General features: G+C 48.1%; 2 protein-coding genes across 6 annotated transcripts in view; one reads left to right on the forward strand and one right to left on the reverse strand.

Moving 5' to 3' along the window:
• Positions 1–10,813, forward strand: part of TRAM2 (translocation associated membrane protein 2) — an 80,541-nt gene extending 69,728 nt beyond the window's left edge. For 2 of the 5 annotated variants that reach the window (XM_023213004.2, XM_023213009.2), the window contains 5 exons: positions 600–670; positions 2,090–2,194; positions 2,482–2,625; positions 3,488–3,651; positions 4,964–10,813. In XM_023213004.2, coding sequence (XP_023068772.1) covers positions 600–670; positions 2,090–2,194; positions 2,482–2,625; positions 3,488–3,651; positions 4,964–5,037 — 558 coding nt within the window. In that variant the 3' untranslated portion in view covers positions 5,038–10,813. Of the gene's footprint in view, positions 1–599; positions 671–2,089; positions 2,195–2,481; positions 2,626–3,487; positions 3,652–4,546; positions 4,933–4,963 lie in introns of those variants that run through there. The other 3 variants (XM_023213008.2, XM_023213007.1, XM_023213006.1) reach the window with 3 other exon arrangements.
• A 5,517-nt stretch (positions 10,814–16,330) lies between these two features.
• EFHC1 (EF-hand domain containing 1) overlaps positions 16,331–19,417 on the reverse strand; it is an 81,641-nt gene continuing 78,554 nt past the window's right edge. Inside the window, exons 10-11 of the mRNA XM_026455474.1 lie at positions 18,656–18,866; positions 16,331–16,707 (exon numbers count right to left, since the gene is read on the reverse strand). Coding sequence (XP_026311259.1) covers positions 16,636–16,707; positions 18,656–18,866 — 283 coding nt within the window. The 3' untranslated portion in view covers positions 16,331–16,635. The remainder of the gene's footprint in view (positions 16,708–18,655; positions 18,867–19,417) is intronic.

A 19,417-nucleotide genomic window follows, 5' to 3' on the forward strand; every position in this document is an offset into this window, starting at 1 on the left:
TTGGAGGCCATTCATTCACCACTCCCCTCCTGCTGTTCCCGGGGGTACCTCCCTTCCTTTCCTCCAGAAGCATGGAGTATTGGGTGGTGATAGGAATATGTGCGGGGTTGAGCAACATGCTGAGTCATCTCTTGGAGAAGTGCCATGTAGACCCCCATGAGTGTTGTCCACCAGTGTCAGTCTCTTGCCTGCCTCTTCCACCAGACCTGTGGCTTTGGAGGAAACCTAACTCTTATCTTCTAGATGTCAAAGGAGAGGTCTTTGCCATTTCCATAGTCTTTTTTAATTTTTATTTTTTATAGTTTCCTTCTGAATTATTTCCAAGAGCCCTCTTCTCCAGTCCCTGTTTCTTCTTTCTCAATCCAAACCTCGCCCTCTGACACTAGACCCAAGGCTGCTGGAATTTGGGAATGGACCTGAATGCCCTTGAATTTCAGCAGCCTGGTGCAGTGGGACTGTGGGACTCGTGGGACATGGGACTGTGTGTTAAAGCAGCCCAGAGAAGCGTGGCGTTCTCTCAACCCCCTGCACTTTTCCCCCTTCCCTGAGTCTTCAGTTAGGGAATTAGCAAATTTACCATCTGCTTCTCTTGTTTCCAGGAGGAAATTCCCCGCCAGCTCCAGTATATTTGCCTGTACCTGGTGCACATAGCTGGAGCATACCTCTTAAAGTGAGTGAGACCATGGAGCCAGCCAGATTTCCTTGCCCTTTTATGTCCATCCATCTGTCCACACAATCATATAATTATCAGGCATTTGTTGACACCCTCTGTGTGCCTAGCACTGTGCTAAGACTTGACAATACAAAGATGGTAATGGAAGATTCTTTATCTTCAGTGGTTCATTCTCAGTCTGAAGAGACAGTTATAGACATAGGTAAGGAGAGTTTAGAATGATGAGCACCATAACACAGTATGTATCATCTGCTCTGCAACCCAGAAGAAGACCTTCAACAGAGAGAGCCAGGAAGACTTCCAGTGGATGTTGGCCTTTGAACTATGGCTTTGCAGCTTGAAGGCCTCCCAAAGCTGGGCTCTTGCCTCACAGTGTCCAGTGTAAACACTGCTAAAGCTCGTAGCCCTGGAATTCCCTTCCCCTTGGTTTATAATGACTTGGAGAGTAGGTCTCTCTTGGTTGATCTAGAGGCAGAAATAATTGCTCTAATGTCAGTTCTCGAGAGCCTCTTTTATGAAAAGAGTTCTATTGATGGTAATAAGCTGTGTCGTTGATAATTTGGGCTTTTGCTGAGTGTTACCCATGCAGTAAAAGAGAGCACCCCACACTTTCTCTAAGCTGGCACTTACAGAGCTCACTGTGTGTAACTTTCTGCCGAGGTGCCTGGAAATCCTGAGGTGCGTTGGACTAGGTCCTTGCAGCAGGCATCCTGTGCAAATGACTGACTTGGATTAGTGAGATTCAGGCAGGGAGGGAGCTCTCGAACTCTGTCTCCTGTCTCTGGTGGCCTGTAGCACCATCAGTTCATGGATGGGTCTTTGAGGGCCGAAGGCTGTGGGGTGATGCCAGCTCTGCCCTTGTGTTGGATGCTCATGTGTCACCTGCATAACAGGTCTAAGAAGCCAGTCTGCACTGTCACCGTAGCAGTGGTGAGGACTGGGGAGAATGTACGAGCAGGACCACACAGAAGGAGCACTTCCTGCTTCTGCATGTATCTTGGAGCTGTGAAGACTTGGATGATGGAAAGTCAGACAACAGGAACACTTCATATTCCTATACTCAGAGCTCAGCAAATGTGTTCTGAGTACCTTTTATGTGCTTGGTTCCAGCCAAGGTGATGAGTGCAAGGTGCTAAGTACTGTGAAGGGCCTGTGCCAGGTTTGCAGTGGGAGCAGGCAAGGGCATCTGACCGAGACAGGACAGCTGAACGGCCAGCGGGTCTGTATTAGGAAAAATGTCTTAAAGGTGTGACAGCTAAACCAAATCCTAAAGGATGGAGCAGAGCCAGCCAGGGAACGTGGGAGTGGAAAGCAGAGTTCAGCCAGGCACAGGGGACAGCCTGAGCCAAGATGCAATGGCTTCTGCCCTATGCAGCATCTTGGAGGGAATGTAAGGCTAGTCTTTTTCCCCCTCAGCCTGAGCCGCCTGGGCCTGATCTTGCTGCTGCTGCAGTACTCAACCGAGTTCCTCTTCCACATGGCTCGACTCTTCTACTTTGCAGATGAAAACAACGAGAAACTGTAAGTGGGGCTGCTGCAGGCTGGCCTGCTTAGAGGCGTGGGCAGGGGTTCCCCCTGAGGCCCGGAGGGTTGGAGGGTCCCTCCCTGGGTGCACACTGCCCACTTACCTGCAGGGGGTGCCCTCACGTTATTTTTTTCTGGAACATCTGAGTTTAGGTATCTCGTCCCTCAAGCACTTTCCCCAGCCACCCTTGAATCCTCTTCCCACTTGGGGTCTCTTCTGAAGTGGGTGAAGATTCCTTCAAGGGTGCTAAAGACTGACATCCTTCTTCTGCCTCTGTGGGCAGGTTCAGTGCCTGGGCTGCTGTTTTTGGGATCACCCGCCTCTTCATCCTCACCCTTGCCGTGCTGGCCATTGGCTTTGGACTGGCTCGCATGGAAAACCAGGCATTTGACCCCGAGAAGGGGAACTTCAACACTTTGTTTTGCAGGTGAGTCGAGCAGAAGTCCAAGGTGATAAGCCAGGGCTTCCCGGAGCCTCCTGAACTTGGCACAGCCCCTGCAGAAGGTCTGGAGGCAGCAGACCCTTTAGTCTCCCACATGTTATTTTTTTGGGAAATCTTTGGATATCAGGCCTGAAGGGAGAAGAGGTAGCAGCCTCTGGTTCCATCCAAACCGTCTTCACCCCCTGGTCCTGGTTTGCTCAGACTGTAGTCCAAATGGGAGTCCCGCACATTTGTCTGGCACTTCATGGCACATAGAGACGTCACACTCAGTCTCTCAGTTGATATCATTCTCTTCTTCTTGTGTGTGGGTGCTTTAAAACTGTGTGCTCAGTGGCTTGGCTAGTGGCCGCCTGTACCAGTGAGAAAGGCAGCGAGCAAGCCACTATTTCCCAGAGCCCCTAGGCCCAGGAGAGGGATTTGTCCAGGGTTGCTCCACTTGTAAGTGACATGTTAAATGAGAAGCCACTCTTCCAGACATTCAGATCATTTGAATTCCACCAGTATTTGTGGAGCTTACATGAGTCTTGTTCTGTGCGATGTGCGCAAAAGAGACACAGCCGTGGACCCCTCCCTCGTCATGGGAGTAGCGTGATTGTAGAGATGTCGGTACGTCTGTCGCCACTTCCTTCCCATCTCCCTAGCACATGCGATGTGTGCTGGAGCAGACTGACCGAAGCGCACACTCTTCCTGGTGATAGTGGTGGTGTGGAAGAGGGCTGGCGGTGAAAGAGGAGCTGATGAGCCATGGGAACTGCAGGGCCCCTGGCCCTTGTTCTCCCCCGCACAACCCAGCCACAAGGCTGTGAGCCCAAGCCCCGGCCTAAGCCCACCCCCTGCCCCTCTGTAGGCTCTGCGTGCTGCTGCTGGTGTGTGCCGCCCAGGCGTGGCTCATGTGGCGCTTCATCCACTCCCAGCTGCGGCACTGGCGGGAATACTGGAATGAGCAGAGTGCAAAGCGGAGAGTCCCAGCTACACCCAGACTACCAGCCAGGCTCATCAAGAGGGAATCTGGTGAGTGCCAGGGCCCTTGGCAGAGAGTGGAGCCAGGGAAGTCTGGCTGGGATGGGTGGGAGGAGCCAAGGCACCAGGCTTCTCGGGTGCTCCCCAGACCAATCCTGCCAGCTTCTCCTTCCTGACTCCTTCCTCAGGGCTGGGGCTCCTAGCTCCCTGGTTGGCACGTGGCTGGGTGTGGGCCAAGGACAGACTGTGGGTGGGGCTGGCCCTAACTAGGCTGGGAGCCCTGGCCACTGTGGGGCAGGGCAGTGGCTGGGCGGAGAACTCTGGCAGGAAGCGTGTCCTCAGGGTGGCTTCTGGACCCCAGCCAGCTGCTGCTGCTGCCGCCGCCCATTCTCAGTGCCGGACAGTGGCCTCTGTCCTCACCTGCCCTTTTGCTCCACATCTCAGCCTGCCCCTGCCTCCCAGCTTGCTGGCTCCTCCTCTGTCTCCAAGAATGACTCACAGTGACACAGTGCCAGGTGGGGGGGTAGGGGTGGGACACCCACTTCTCCTTTGGCCCCTGCATGCACTCCAGTCATCACCTACCTTCAGCAGGTCCCCAGGCCCTGCCAACCCTGCACGTTCTGCCCAGCCTGGGGGCCTGTCTACACTGGGCGCTGCTTTCTGACTCACCTGCTTTTCTCCAGGCGGCCACCTGGTTGGCAAAGGCTTATGTGTGTTTGAACCAGACACGTGCGCAGCTGGGTGTGTCGCAGAGTGAGGCCTGGCTGGCAGGGGTGGTATGGGGCATAAGACTGCAGCCAGTACCTCTGACTTTGAGCAGGCACACGGAGGTATTTTGAACAATAAAAAGAGCACAATTTTTCTGCCAGAGAAGTGTTGGGTATCTGCACGAGGCCGTGTTCCTACAGCCTCTCGTCTCCCTCCCTTCTGTGGCCACTGCTCCTAGGTGTTCTTGCTGAACTGGAAGTGGGCCGACGCCTTGCAGGGGCCTGAGAGGAACTGAGGACACTGAGACAGTGACAGCATCTCAGTGATTTCGGCGAGTATCTAGCCCCAGCCTCGGGCTTGGGCAGGCTGGCCTCTGTTGTTGCTGAGTTATTGTGCGTCATCCGAGGCCCTTCCTGCTAAAGTGCAGTCAGAGACCAAGCCTCTCAAACAGGGCTCTGGGGAAGACAGGACCCTCCTGGGAGCCATCTGCTGGCTTCTGTTGACTGTGCAAGGCTGCAGCCCTGCGCCCCTTTGGTGCATCCATGTGTAGCAGCCGGGCTGCCTGGGCCCTTTCCTTGGCCTGGCCCCACCCTCCCCTCTCCTGCCTTAGCTGCAGCAGAAATACCATGTATCCTTGTCTCTCTCCACTTGCCAGGTTACCATGAAAATGGAGTGGTGAAGGCAGAGAACGGAACCTCCCCACGGACTAAGAAACTCAAGTCTCCCTAAGGCCAAAGTGCTAAGAACAGGAATCCTCGTGGTGGGGGCCCAGCAGGGGGCGAGGAGCCCGCGCCCCTCCCTGCCTCCTCCTTCCTGCCTGTGACGCTCCGTCTCGAACGGCCGAAACCTGTCTTTCAATGTGGGGTTTCGCTTTCTTTCTTCTTGGCTTTCTCTTATTCTTCCACAAACCATTCTCAATAAAGCCAAAAATCTTTCTCTTTCTGCCCCTCAGGCCACCTCCTGTCCTCACTCCTGTCCTGTGCTGGCTTTTCCAGAACCCCAGGCACCGGTGGCTGGCACCTTTCTGCTTGCTCTGTCTCTTCCCTCATGGCTGCTGCTTTTCCTTTTGACTTCCTAATTTCACCTTATCTTGCCATTTTTCTGTCTGGTTTTTACAATGAGAGGGGAGCTAAGATTGCAGTCCTGTCTTTCGGTCCCCTAGGGCCTGCCAGTCGGAAGCCTGGGGCTGGTAGCAGGCCCTCGGTGGTCCTCATGCGGATGGGCAAGAAGAAGAGAGAGCGGCCCTCTCGGATCATCATCTCCTTGGTGCTGATTAACTGATGAGATACATGATTCCAGTTCTGCACGTACCATCTTGAGGCACAGCAGCCACTGCTCGTTGTAAATGCCAAGGCATTTGGCTTTGGGACATGACAACTCAACCCAGAAGGATGGCGTGAACTCAGTTGGGTCCCGTGACTTGAGCGCTTACCAGTGGCTGGCCGCGGATTGGAAGCCAGCCTGCTGTCACTCTGTGGGGGAGACACGTCTTCCCACTGCTTAGAGCAAGAGCAGAGCAAACTGCACAGCAGGCCCCTCCAGAAAGGTAATGGTGGCAGAACCCACAGAGGAGTCGACCTAGGCCTTTCTCCAGCAGTCCCAGTCGCCGTTTGCTTTTTTAGACATTCACAAGCGTTCAAAACCAAACCAAACAGCGGTTCATAAACCTGCCTGAGATATGCTGGTCCTCACCTCCAGAGCCAGCCAGCCCCATCAGGGGCCAAACTTAACTACCTTGACTTCATCTCTAGCTGCAGAAACACTAAGCCTCAAGGGCTTCAGCCCCATGCCGGTCCCTTGGCGTCCAGGGAGGGTCACTTGGACCACTGTCCATCTGGCCGCCCTTGTTGAGTGTTCTTTGGAATTGTCGTTTGTTGAGCACAACTACAGCATTTTAGGCTGCATGAAACCATGACTGACTGAGAATCACTCTCTGGGTAGATGATAGGCGCCTTTCTGGCCCCTTCCCTCACAGATTCTTTCCCCTCCCCTCCACCTGAAGACAAGGCCTCCAAGTCCTTATGGCGCCTTGCGAGGACTTTTAGAAGGGGCATTCAGCTTTAAAAAGGTCCTAATTACGGCCGGGCGCAGTGGCTTACGCCTGTTATCCCAGCACTTTGGGAGACGGAGGTGGGCAGGTCATCTGCGGTCAGGAGCTCGAGACCAGCCTGGCCAACATGGTGAAACCCCATCTCTACTAAAAATACAAAAAATGAGCCAGGCGTGGTGGCAGGTGCCTATAATCCCAGCTACTCGGGAGGCTGAGGCAGGAGAATCGCTTGAACCCAGAAAGCGGAGGTTGCAGTGAGCAGAGATTTTACCATGGCACTACAGCCTGGGCAACAAGAGCAAACTTCTAAACAACAATAAAAAAAGGTCCTAATTAAGAACCTCCGAACTCTGTGCTGAGGCGAAGGGGAGTCGTCGTTGGTAGGTGCAGGAATCTATGTGTCATTTGGTATATGGTCATCTTCCTGACATCACAGCAGAAACCAAACCTGAATTTAGATCAGAAAGGGGGATATGGGTTTTTTCATCAAGGCAACTCCCCTTCTCCAAGTCACTTACATCATAGATAAATTTTAACTTCCCAGTAACTGAGGGATTTGTTTCCTAATGCCATTGGAGGCCTTCATCCCTCTCCACAATAAGGTTGCAGAAATGGGAAGAGCTACCCGTGGTTGCTTTTGATTACCCTTAGGAAGTGAGACAGTGTTTTTGAAAATAGGCATTTCCCCCATTTCTCCCTCTCCTTCCCTGACACTTCTCTGGGCTGCACAGCAGAACTGTTGGTAAAAGGGCAGTTTTGGTATCAATACAGCAGACCTGATACGGGATCCCTTAGCCATTTCAGTCAAACAGCCCTGACAGAGGCCTGAGTTCAGGCCCCCCACCTTGCCTGGTAACTGCAAATGGCGTGTTCAGCCAGCAGCCTCCTAAGCCCACCTTCCTCCCCCATTATAGAACACCCATCCTGGGTGCTCTCCAGGTTACGTCATTGGCAGGGCTTCACATGCAGGAGGCCTCTCTCAGGTGAGCCCAGGTTAAACCGTTGAGTTGTGCCTTCAACAGATATGTATGGCATGCTGAGATGTGCCAGGTGCCCGCGCTGTGCCAGATGCTGGAGAGGTAGTGTTGAGCAGAGCAGCTGGAGTCTTGCCATCAAGCAACCTTCATTCTCATGCCTGTAGGTTTCCGTTGCTCTGTCCCAGGACACTCGGCGTGCCAGAGACGCCACAACTTCATGTGCCTGTCTCTTGCAAGCTTTCCGTGCTGCCAGTACATCATGCCTTGGATGTGGTCCCACCAGCCCAGTGGCTGGAGTCAACTTAGGCTCTGCTTCCCGGTGGACAGGAGTGTGCTAGGGTTTATTTTGTGTGAAACAAAAACCCTGAGACCGTGAGTGGGGCTGGCATCTTGCCAGCCTGGGCTTCAGGGATGTTTGGGGAGGAGGGTGGTTGTAGGGTACTTGGTCACCCCCCACCCCGCCCGCCACCCTCCCTGGCACGTTTATGTCACAGCAGAGCCAAGTCTTTGGCAGGTCGACACAGACTGTGTTGCCAGAGCTGAAATAATTCCACCTTATCCTATGAGCTTGTTGGGCTAGCTTGTTCTAATTTTGGTCACTTTGGCTGTTTTCCTCAGTTTGATGCATTTTCTCCTGCCCCAAAGTGCCAAGCCATTTGTGAAGGCTCCGCCAGACACCTCCAAGCTTGAGAGTTCGGCACCATGCACCAAGGGCGGGAGGAAAGACGTGACCTACCTCAGCAACTGTGGCCTCTCGACAGCCCTAACTTGAGTTTGTGGGGAAGCCGACAGACGCCGTGGGAGGAGGGAGGTGGCGCTGGTGGACCAAGGATCCGTGCTACCGGCTCCCCTCCTTGGAGGTGCAGTGGTGATGGGAGTTATTTTTACCATCCGGGCGCTGTTGGCGGCACTATTTATAAATTGCGTGTGCTCCTTTTGAAGGTAGGGGATGGTTCTGGGCAAAGGGGGAGCAGGCTGAGCCAGGAGGGGAGCTACTGTCCTCCCTTTCGAGTCAGTTCTAATCCTGTGTGTGTCGGGGCCACTGGACGGAAATGGTTGCTGAGAAACTTGTCCATGTCCCAAGGCATAACTTCCCAACATGTAAGAAACCCCAGTAGACACCTTGCTGCCCTGGCCACATTCACAGATCCTTATCTTGACCGGAAACCCTGGGACCCTAAGAACCCCCGAAGCTTGGGGCAGGTGTGTGCTTCTGGGGTCTCTCTTTGGACCTCCTTTGTCAGTACCCCTTGACCTTTTTCTCAGCAGCTAATAAGAGGTTGGGTGAAAGAGTGCATCTCATCCCAGGATTCCACAACAAAATTCTTATCTTCCACGGATGCTTTAATCAGAAGTGGGTTGCCGACTCCCTTTGTGCCTAGAAAAGGCCTCGGCTTAGATTTCCTTTGTATGCTTTAGCCTTCCTAGTTGGTTTTTCCTAGGCCTGGTGTGAGAGAGAGGGAAGTCTGCACATAACTCATTCTCCCGCCTAAGGGCCGGTGGCACAAGTGCACAAACTTCAATGCTTGATGTTCTCAGCTCTCTAACAGAGGGAGTGCTGAAAGCTTGTGAGTCAAGACAGTAGTGTGCTCTTCCTCCTTTGCTCTGCCTTCCGAGCTTATGGCTCCTTTCCTCAGCAGAGGACTTTAGGGATTATTGGAGGATTAGGTCATTGTCAGATGACTGGAAAACCTAAATAGGATCCCTCTCCAGCCCAAGGTTGTCCCAGTGAGGTAGACTTTACCAACTTCTCACTCTTTACCCCACTTCTCGCATGAGTGTTAGCTCCACCTCGCAAAGGCTGAAGACCAGTTCCCCCCAGTGAGAGCTGCCTCATTCTTTTATGGAGTTCCCTGGACTGGCAGAGCTATAAAGAAGAGCATTGGGATTTGCAGTCTCCATGTAGCCTTTCGTGCTTGGCAACCCCTGTAGACTTTTTGTCCCAAGCAGATTGTGCATGCGTGTGTGTGTGTGTGTGTGTGTGTGTGTGTGTGTGTGAATAAGTGCCTTACTTTGCTGTGTGGTTTTCACTTGTACTCCGTGGCCAGCCCCCAGCTGCCAGGGCTCGATGGCTGCTTCTCACAAGCAGCCAAAGACACCATACCTCAGTACAGTTACATATAAAAGGGACACGGATTGTGACAGTTTCGCCCCATTTGTTTCAAACTCCGCTGCCCAGCATTAGGGTCTGTGGCGTGTTCTGCTTTTGGTTTCTCCCTTGTGTCAGTTCTCTTCTGGCCCAGCTGGGTGGCTGTGGAAGTCAGTGAGGTGGTCCAACCACAAGCATACCTATTAAGGGAAGCCCAGAGTTTCCAGCTCCTCTTCGAAAACTCCCGTCTGGCCCCACATAGCAAGCAAGCCCTGCTTCTCCGTTATTTTCCCCACCGCCGGATTTTTTTTAAAAGGCACGCTTACCATAACCTCTTTTGGTCTATTTTGCTTCCCATTCAGCCCAAAGTTTATATGATAAAGGAGTTTACTTTTACTTCCCAGTCTCAAGTGCTAACACATACATGTCTGACTGTTGCAGAACGGTTTGAGCTCCTAATTCAGTGTTACCTTGTGTGTTAGTCGCAGCAACCCTCCCCCCTGCCCCTTGCCTGTCCACGTTTTTCTTGCTCTTCCGGGTTGTGCAATAACTCTCCCAGCCGGTGGTCCTTTCCACAGCCTTTCTGTCCCTTAGAACATCTAACTGGGGGAGAAATGGGACCCATGGGAGGGGGTCATCATCCCTCACACAAGAAATAGCGGCCACTTTCCTTTTGTTGCTGTCATTCTCATCCTGGGTGGGTTTCTGTGGCACTTTTTTAGAACATGTAGCATCATCTTAGAGGTCTATTTTTACAAAATCTGTTGAAGAGGAAAAAACCGTTCTCATGATGGGGCTTAAGTCATTGTCCAGGAATAAGATTGGTATGGTGCCCATAACATCACCATCACTCTGCCTAAAAGCATTCTAGAGCTTCTTGTTCACGTGGAGAGGAAGGATATTTTGCCAAGCAGCAGCCACAGGTGGATAGCCCTGTTCGCCTGATAGGCTCTGGCTATGATAGTAAATATAATACTACCATTTCCTTGGGTACAGATTTGAGTGTTCATGTGATGAGACTGTAAACCTCATTTTTCAGTTCCTCTGTTTAAAAAAACATCTGAAGGATGAACTGAGGCTGCTGGTGCCCTGAGCAACTGACAATGCAAATGTGGACAAATTGTCTGTTTTCTACTCTAGCCTGTTCATATGGACCAAATTTCAACAAGGAACTCAAGGAAAATTTGTACCTGCCGTATTTATGCTTTCATGTAAAAGGGTTGGGGGGAGGGGTGTCTTTTTACTTTTGGTGAACTTTTTTTCAAAATCATTTTTCCACTGTTTCTGTCTGGTTTTAAAACAAATTACAGTTTTGTATGGATTTTTTAAATGTACGTTTTGAGACATCAAATATTTTCTGAAATAACATTAAAAGGCAGAAAATGATCAGAATTGTCTAATTTCCTTGATGTGCTTTTATACAGTGATGCTTTTAACATGGATGTTTATGTTTGCTTAAAGGAGTTGGCAATGAATTTTAGCCCTCGTGTCTATTATAATTTTTCACTTTATTAGTCATTTCTTATATATCTCGGCCCGTATTTGTCCATTGTGGTGATATGAATTAGAGAATTAGAATTAAGGATGGAGAGTCAGTTATGTCAAGTGCTGGATAGTAAGCATCATTTTTATTTGAATCTTTTAATAGTAAAGTGGGAAAGGGGTTTTCTTAACATGGGCTTTTGTGGGTAGGAAGCTCCAGAAATAAGCACATCATCCTTGATGCCTACTACACTATGACGTTGTTTAGCTTGGAGGAAATGGGGTTTCGTTTGTGTAAAGGCCAACAAACATGTTGGTGCTGACTAGAAGACATCCAAGTGTTAGTAATAATGGCGGGCAGTGGGGATCGCTGGTGTCACTTACATGGCTGCTTTGCCTATAGCTGCCTGCTGCGTTTACCAGAACCATCTTTGGAGAGATTTCAAAAGATGAGTGCAGTTACAGGTGGCAGTTAGTCAAGGACACCCATGGGGTGTGAGAATGAAAGAGGAAATGTTTGCTTGAGGTGAAGGTGAGTGGTTCTGATGCATGGCAAGCTTCATTGCAGACTTGGGTCCTGCTCTGCCATAAGAAGCTAGGTGAACTAAGCAGTTAACCTTTCTGAGTCTTTTTTGCTCATCTGTGTCAAAAGGGTTTCATGTTTTGTGAGGAATGGTGGTGAGAGACTTAGAGATACTGAATGCTAAGTAAGTTCATGGTACATATAAAGCACTCAAATTGGCTTTTTAAAATGAACTTATGTGCCAGCAGGATATTCAGGAGTCACTTAGCTAAGTGACCCTTGATTCTCTGGAGACAACATTTAGGGAAGTCTTCTCTACCTGTTTGTCCCAAATACCCTCAAAGCCTATAGATAGGGATTTGATACACCCTTAATTTGATGGTATTTTCAAGGCCCCCCTGGTGGTGCAGACAAGGTACAGGCCCACGTTTCTGAGTAGTGGCTCACAGCCCATCTTTACCCACAAGGCAGATTTTTATTAGTCCCAAAGCGGTAAGCACTATAAGCAGTCTTAGTCAAATTCTTCAGTTAGACCTGATAGCTTCAGCTACCAACGCTAATCTTAATTCTCTCTCTGTCTCTCTCTCTGTCTCTCTCTCTGTGTGTGTGTGTGTGTGTGTGTGTGTGTGTATTAGAATCTTTCAACTCCCTGGTGGCCAATTTGAAGTGATGATCATTTCTGCTTCCTACAGGATTGGTTGCTACAGGCTAATGCTCAGCTCTCTTCTGTCACCTGAGCCTGACACTCCAGATGCATGCCAGCTGTGACTGTAGCACAAGGTAATTAGTGACATCCAATGGCTGCACTGCCATTCAGGATTTTAGTAGAAAAAGTGATTTGCTCTAGCATTTGTGGCTCCTACCCTTGCTGCTTTGTATAAACTAACAGGTGAGCAGCAAGTGTGTGGACACCACAGAAATGGCCTGCTGGCTTTGGTCTTTCATGAAATCGCTTTTATATCTTGTGATGGTGCTGTCAGAGATCAGCTTCTCAATCTTAAGTAAACTTAAAAGGAGATGCAAGGCAAGAAGTGGACAGCAAACTTAAGGAGTGGATGTGGATAGTGCCAGCTTTGTTGAAGACAGTTCCCTCTGAGACTACAGGCCTAGCTACTCAGAAGGCTGAGGCAGGAGGATTGCTTGAGCCCAAGAGTTTGAGGCTGCAGTGAGCTATGGTCACACCACTGCATTCCAGTCTGGCAACAGAGTAAGACCCTGTCGCTAAAAAACAAACAGAACAAACAGAAAAACAAAACAACCAAAAGCAGGCTAGAGGATACTAAATGAGACCTTCCTAAATCTCCATTTTGGCTGAGACCCAAAGCTGAGGACAAAAATTGGCAAGTATTTCCATATGTTGCAGATTTGCTGCTGATCCGTGAATGATTTGCTGAGGAGGAGCCCAAAGCTCCTCTACCACAGGAGGCAAGAGTGATGGAGAAAATACCAGAAAGTGCAAGCTTCTTGAAAGAGGCTGTTAGAGTACCTTGGGTCTGCAAGCTAAGTGAGGGGATACTTTAGAAGACTCAGGGTTTGACACGTGTCTGTCCCCTGGAGTTTGGAGAGCACAAGGTTTGGGGTACCTGGTTCTCCCCTGAAACAGTCTAAAGGAAAGGGATTGAGCTGCCTAACTACACAGCCAAGAGAGCCATCTGGGTGAGAACATGGCGAGAGTGCACAGCCTGGAAGGTGGGTCAGCCTGAAAGGGCCTTCTGGGAAGATCAGAAGGAGCCTTGGAGAGCATGCCATTAGAGCCGGGGTGGTCAGGTACTGACTGGGTCGCCTCCACCTGAGAGTGCTGCACTGGGCAGTTTCCGGTTGGAAAGAGTTCTAAGTACTCACCAAAATGGGGCTCTGAGCAAAGGACATGGAATCAACCTAGATGCCAATCAGTGGTGGATTACATTTTTTAAATGTGGTATATCTACACCATGGAATACTATGCAGCTATAAAAAACAATGAAATCATGTATTCTGCAGCAAAATGGATGCAGCTGGAGGCCATTATCCTAAAGTGAATTGATGCAGGAATAGAAAACCAAATACTGTATGTTCTTACTTCTAAGTGGGAGCTAAACATTGAATACACATAGACATCATAATGGGAACAATAGACACTGGGGACTACCAGAGTGGGGAGGGAAGGAGGGGGTATGTGCGGAAAAACTACTTACTGGGTACTATGCTCACTACCTAGGTGCAATATACCCATGTAACAAACGTGCACATGTGCCCCCTGAATCCAAAAAGAGAAAAAAGGTGCTCTGGGAGAAAGAGTCAGCCTTTGGGCACATGTCACTCAGAGACTGGGCCCCACATTATGACATTACTAGCCACAGAAATAAGACTTTGCCCTTTTTCTCTGGTTTCTACCCCCTTAACCTTTCCCAGAGCCTACATGGGCTAGAAACAGCAGCACAGCTGAATAGGAACAAAGGGAGAAGACAGAAAGAAGGGAGGAAGAAGGAACCACTATCATCACCCCAGTATACACACACTGTACCACAGGCTTCTAAGCCTGGGGAAGGACTAAGCTGGGCCAGGCAGGATAGAGCTTGGTAACTTTTAAACTGAAAAAACTTGTAAAATACAGATAGTCCCCAACTTTCAATGGTTCAACTTATTTTCCTACTTTACAATGAGCTTATCAGGGTTATTAAATGTGTTTTCAACTTGTGATATTTTTTACTTATGTGAGTTTATGGAGACATAACCCCATAAGTAGAGGAGCATCTGTAGTTGAAAGTGAGATAATGTTTTAAATAGTTATGAGCGACTGAGGGTAAAAACAAAACAAAACAAAACATGGGTTATTCCCAAGATAATAACCTGGAACAGAAAAGGAGTCAACATAATACATTCACAGCCCTTTCAATAAGCTAGTTACGAGTGGCTGAGCTCATTAGGGAAGGAAACACCAAGGGAAGTTCCCTAGAAGTTCTGAGAGGGCAAAGCAGTCTGAATTCTATGTAACTCTATCCTCACTCATACCATATTTTGGGTGGCCTGAGGGAATTTGAGATAGCATGTTTAAAGATGAACTTAGTGGCTGACTTCAACCAAAGAGCAGCCCTGATTCTAAAAAGCCAATCAGAGCTCACTAGAGGATAGTAACTGCAACTAGTCTTTCCTTCCTCTCTCAAGGCTGGGCTCTCTAAAAGCGGTATTTTTCTAATTCTTTTTTTTTTGAGATAGAGTCTTGCTGTATCACCCAGGCTGGATGGAGCGCAGGGCATGGTCTCGGCTCACTGCAACCTCTGCCTCCAGGGTTCAAGCGATTCTCCCATTTCAGCCTCCTGAGTGGCTGGGACTACAGGCACACGCCACCACACCTGGCTAATTTTTGTATTTTTAGTAGAGCTGGGTTTCACCATGTTGGCCAGGCTGGTCTCGACCTCCTGACCTCCAGTGACCCACCCGGCTCCACCTCCCAAAGTGCTGGGATTACAGGTGTGAGCAAGTGTTCCCAGCCAAATCTTTTTATTTATTTATTTATTTTTTACTACAACCCACATCAAGAAATACATTTTACATGATGATCCAGTAAGTCCACTCTCATTTGAAACAGAAGCCTCAGCCCAGCATGGTGAAACCCCGTCTCTACTAAAAATAAAATTTAAAAAATTAACTGGATATAGTGGCGCATGCCTGTAGTCCCAGCTACTCGGGAGGCTGAATCACTTGAACCCAGGAGGCAGAGGTTGCAGTGAGTTGAGATCACGCCACTGCATTCCAGCCTGAGTGACAGAGTGAGCCTCCATCTTGCTCAAAACAAAAGAAAAAAAGAAAAAATACCCTGCCAGGTATACCAGATATTTTCTATTATATTCCTCCTCCTCCTCTTTTTTTTAATGCAGGTCTAATGGGCCTAGAACCACAGTTTGAAAAATGGGTGTATATTTCCCTCAATATCAGGGTGGGCAGATGGGTAGTGGTGGGCCCATTGACTAGCAGCAACAACGATACTGCGTACTGATTCCAACATCCCAGATGATTCTTCTAGAGAATTCTAACATTCCTCCTGCTCTTGATCATTCTACATCTGAATTAGGGTTATTCAGAGAAAGAGAAGCAATAGGATGTATGTATACACATATATGTGTACATATATACATATAAACATGTGCGTGTGTATGTGTATATATATTATATATAAGTGTATATATTATATATATATATAGAGAGAGAGAGAGAATGAGTCATAAGGAATTGCTCACACAATTATGAAGGCTTACAAGTCCCAAGATCTGCAGGGTAAACTGGCAAGCTGGAGACCCAGGAGAGCTAAAGGTATAATTCCAGTCTGAATCCAAAGGCCTAAGACTTGGGAGAGCTGATGGTTTAGGTCCAGTCTGAAGGCCACCAGGCTCCAGACCAACAGCTGGTGTTTGCATTTGTGTCTGAAGCCAGGAAAAGGCTGATGTCCCAATTTGAAGCCAGTCAGGCAAGAGGAATTCTCTTACCTGGGGGAAGGTCAGCCTTTTTATTCTACTCATGTCTTCGAATGATTGGAGGAGGCTCACCCACATTAGGGAGGACTATCTGTTTTACTTAGTCTTCTGATTCAAATGTTTATCTCATCCAAAAATACCTTCACAGAAACCCCCAGAATAATGAAATATCTGAGGCTGGGCACAGTGGCTCACGCCTATAATTCCAGCACTTTTGGAGGCTGAGGTGGTAGAATTTCTGGAGCTCATGAGTTTGAGACAAGCTTAGGCAACATAGCGAGACCTTGTCTCTACAAAATAATTTTTTAAATTAGCTGGGCATGGCGGCTTCAGACTGTTGTCCCAGCTACTGGGGAGGTTGAAGCAGGAGGATCACTTGAGCCCAGGAGTCTGAGGCTTCACAGAACTAGGATAGTGCCACCACAGTCCAGCCTAGATGACAGAGTGAGATCCCATCTCTAAAAAAATTTAAAATCTTTTTTAAAAAAGAAAGAAAGGAAATATTTGGGCCCCCTGTGGCCAAGTCAATTGGACACACAAAATTAGACATTGCTATACCCCTACTGCCCTAAATAAGGCACCAATCTTCGATCCTATTAGATCCAATTTAGTTTTGACTTCAGTAGGAGTGAAATAAGAACCAAAACAGAAATAAAACTTCAGGAACTCTGTAAATGCCTCTATGAAGAATGTAAGGTGTATTTCAAAGCATAATTCTAATATCAGAAATTGTCTTGCATTTTCTCATCAGCAGGTCAGTTGGAGAAAGCACGAACAAAGTTATAGTAGTCAATCTTGCCTTCTCCATGAGAGCACATCCTGATTAACTGCAGAGAGAGCAAAGAGAATAGGTGAGACAGATCCGCAGGGCTTCCGTCAGCTCAACTGCAGAGTGCGCTTATACATAATGATTCCCAGCCTTTGTAAATCAGTTCAGAATTTTTATATCTTCAAGTTGATTCTGAAATGATCCTGTGAACCTGGCAGGTAGGACAGACATCATCCCCATCTTACACTTAATGAAACCAAAGACGGATGGAGTAAATGACCTTCCCTGTTGAAGGTCGAAAGAATGAGGGTCATGATCAACTCAGTATATCACTGGAGGCTATATGAGTAAACAGCAAACTGTTTCTCATGAAAGCAGGATGTTGGCAAACTGACAAACTGCATCTGCTGCCCAGAAGGAATGCTGAGGGCAGTCACGGCCCAGGCACAAGTGTTTCTTGTGATTAGGCACATCTGAAGCCTGTTAGCCATAATGTGAACCTATGATCAATTAAGCAACTGACCAATCGTTACCTCCTCCTCCCTGTTCTTTCTACCCAATAAAGATGAAGGGGTGTAGAGGCTCGGGCAGCTGCCTTTGCTCACTAGAAGCAGGGAGCTCTCTTCTTTCCCTTCCTTTAAAATAGTTACTTTTCTTTTAAGTTTTCATTTCTGCTTTCATCCTCCTTCATTAACTCTTGTAATGACGGTCTCAAGTAGTAACAGTAGTAATTGTTGTAGTGACGGTCTCAAGTAGTAACCGCGGCAGTCTGCCACACTTCCCAAGATTTCAGAACTAACATCCATATTTATAAAAGCACTTTTAGTTGTTTTTATATTCAAATAAAAGACTGTCCACTCAGCTCATGAGGAGTAAGACTTTTTAAATAGCAGGCTCTTGCTACCGCAGCCTAACGGAAGGGTCTGGTTATGCCACTGCTCAACCTGTGTCCCTTGAAACTCAACTGTGACTGGTAATGGACTGATTTTCTGTGGTGATTTTTATAAGACATGTGCAAATCTGTCCCACCCCCACTTCCCTGCTGCACTTGCCAATGACTGCCATTCCTCTCTCCCATGTCAGTTCCCACATCAGACAGTATGAAGAATTTGAAAATCAAAAGTTGGGCAAGCTGTCAACCTAAAATTTGAGGAACTAAATGTGTGTTTGGTCCACATAAACAAATACTCTTCTATCTGCCTTCCTACTCACTCCCTGCTAATGTTTCTATGAAAAATCCTTGTCTCCAACCTAGTCACTAGCCCTAAACCAAACCCTTTCCTAAATGACTCTTAAATTATGAACACCTATTTTGGCTAAAAGATCTTTAAAAGGGCCTACAGAACCTCAATATTCTTAATCAGTAAGAATGTCTCAATGACAATAAGCCACAGTCCTTGGCATTTCTCAGGGGGACTTTGTTCTGACTTCCAAGGGAACCCTGGCTAAAGGGTTTATAATGAAGAAAAGGCATGAAAGTCCCCCTTCAACTGACTTAGAAAAATTCAACGAAGAAAACTTCCATGCCCTTTCTCCATCTGCTGCTGGTCATGCTACCATTACTGACAGATGCCACAGCCCTCCCACAGTGGTCACGCCCTCTTCCATGCTAACCCTACTGATGGGCCAGTGTAGGTATCAGCTGTGAAGGATATCAAAGGTTGCCAACCAGTCTGCTCAATCCACTTATCTTTGAGTCTCCCCTTGGTAGCTGCCCCTCCTGGATCATCTCTGTTGCTCTTATTCAGTCCTGACATGTGGGTCTACTAACCACTCTGTGTTGTCCAGCCCCAGGCCCACTTAAAGAGATGCCCTGCAACAGCAATCAGAAAAGAATGCCAACGCTAGAATCAACGGGCAATACCTAATCAGGACAGAATAGTAGATCTGATCTGAACATCCTAAATCTGTCCCAGCTGTAGTGAAATACATATACAATTACCTTTAGGAAAGAATGATCAGTGCTTAGCCTCTGCAATCAACTCAGAAGAGTAATTCATACTGACCTCCTTAACCAAGGAGTCATCCACTGGGACGTTAAGTGATTCACAGATTTTAAAGAACATGTCTCTGTCCACATATCCTGAAGCTTCCTTGTCGTAAATTTGAAATGCCTCACGAATGTTGTCTTTGCATGAGTGATCTTTCAGTTGCTTCTGAACTGTGTCTATTAATGCTTCCAATTCCTGCACGCCTGGATCCTTTTCAGTTTGCTTGCTGGAGAGAAAGGAAGGAAATGACTGCACGTGGTATTTATTCTTGACCAATCTCATCTCAGTGACCAAAGTTCTTACTTGATGAAATCAGGGAAGCTTCTGATCCCAGCTTTGAGACTGAGCTGACCAATGACCGAACACTTGCCCACAGGCCGATAGCTGACCTCCACATCAGGAAGGCCTGATTAGGGGCAGTTTTTGCATTTCCTCCCTTCTTGCTCAGCCTCCTTTCCTGCCATCTGTTAATCACTGCACTATAAGGAGGCAAATCTAATACCACCACCATGCCAAATTTGGTATCTATGGAAATCACATCATTGTCTCTTACTGATGTTGCAGATTAATGTTTCCTCATCTACAGCTAAATGCCTGAGTAATATATATAGAGAGAGATGATAGACAGATACAGATATCGATATCGATCTGCAGCCGAGAATCAACCTTTTATACTTTTAATATTATTCCCTGTTCAATTCACACTGAATTTTGTGAAAGGTTATCTATGGAAGCTAAGAGATTGCTCTGTGAGGTAGAGTGAGAAGTTTGGGCTTA

Source organism: Piliocolobus tephrosceles, chromosome 5, assembly GCF_002776525.5.
Source record: "Piliocolobus tephrosceles isolate RC106 chromosome 5, ASM277652v3, whole genome shotgun sequence".
In the NCBI taxonomy this organism is placed as follows: domain Eukaryota; kingdom Metazoa; phylum Chordata; class Mammalia; order Primates; family Cercopithecidae; genus Piliocolobus; species Piliocolobus tephrosceles.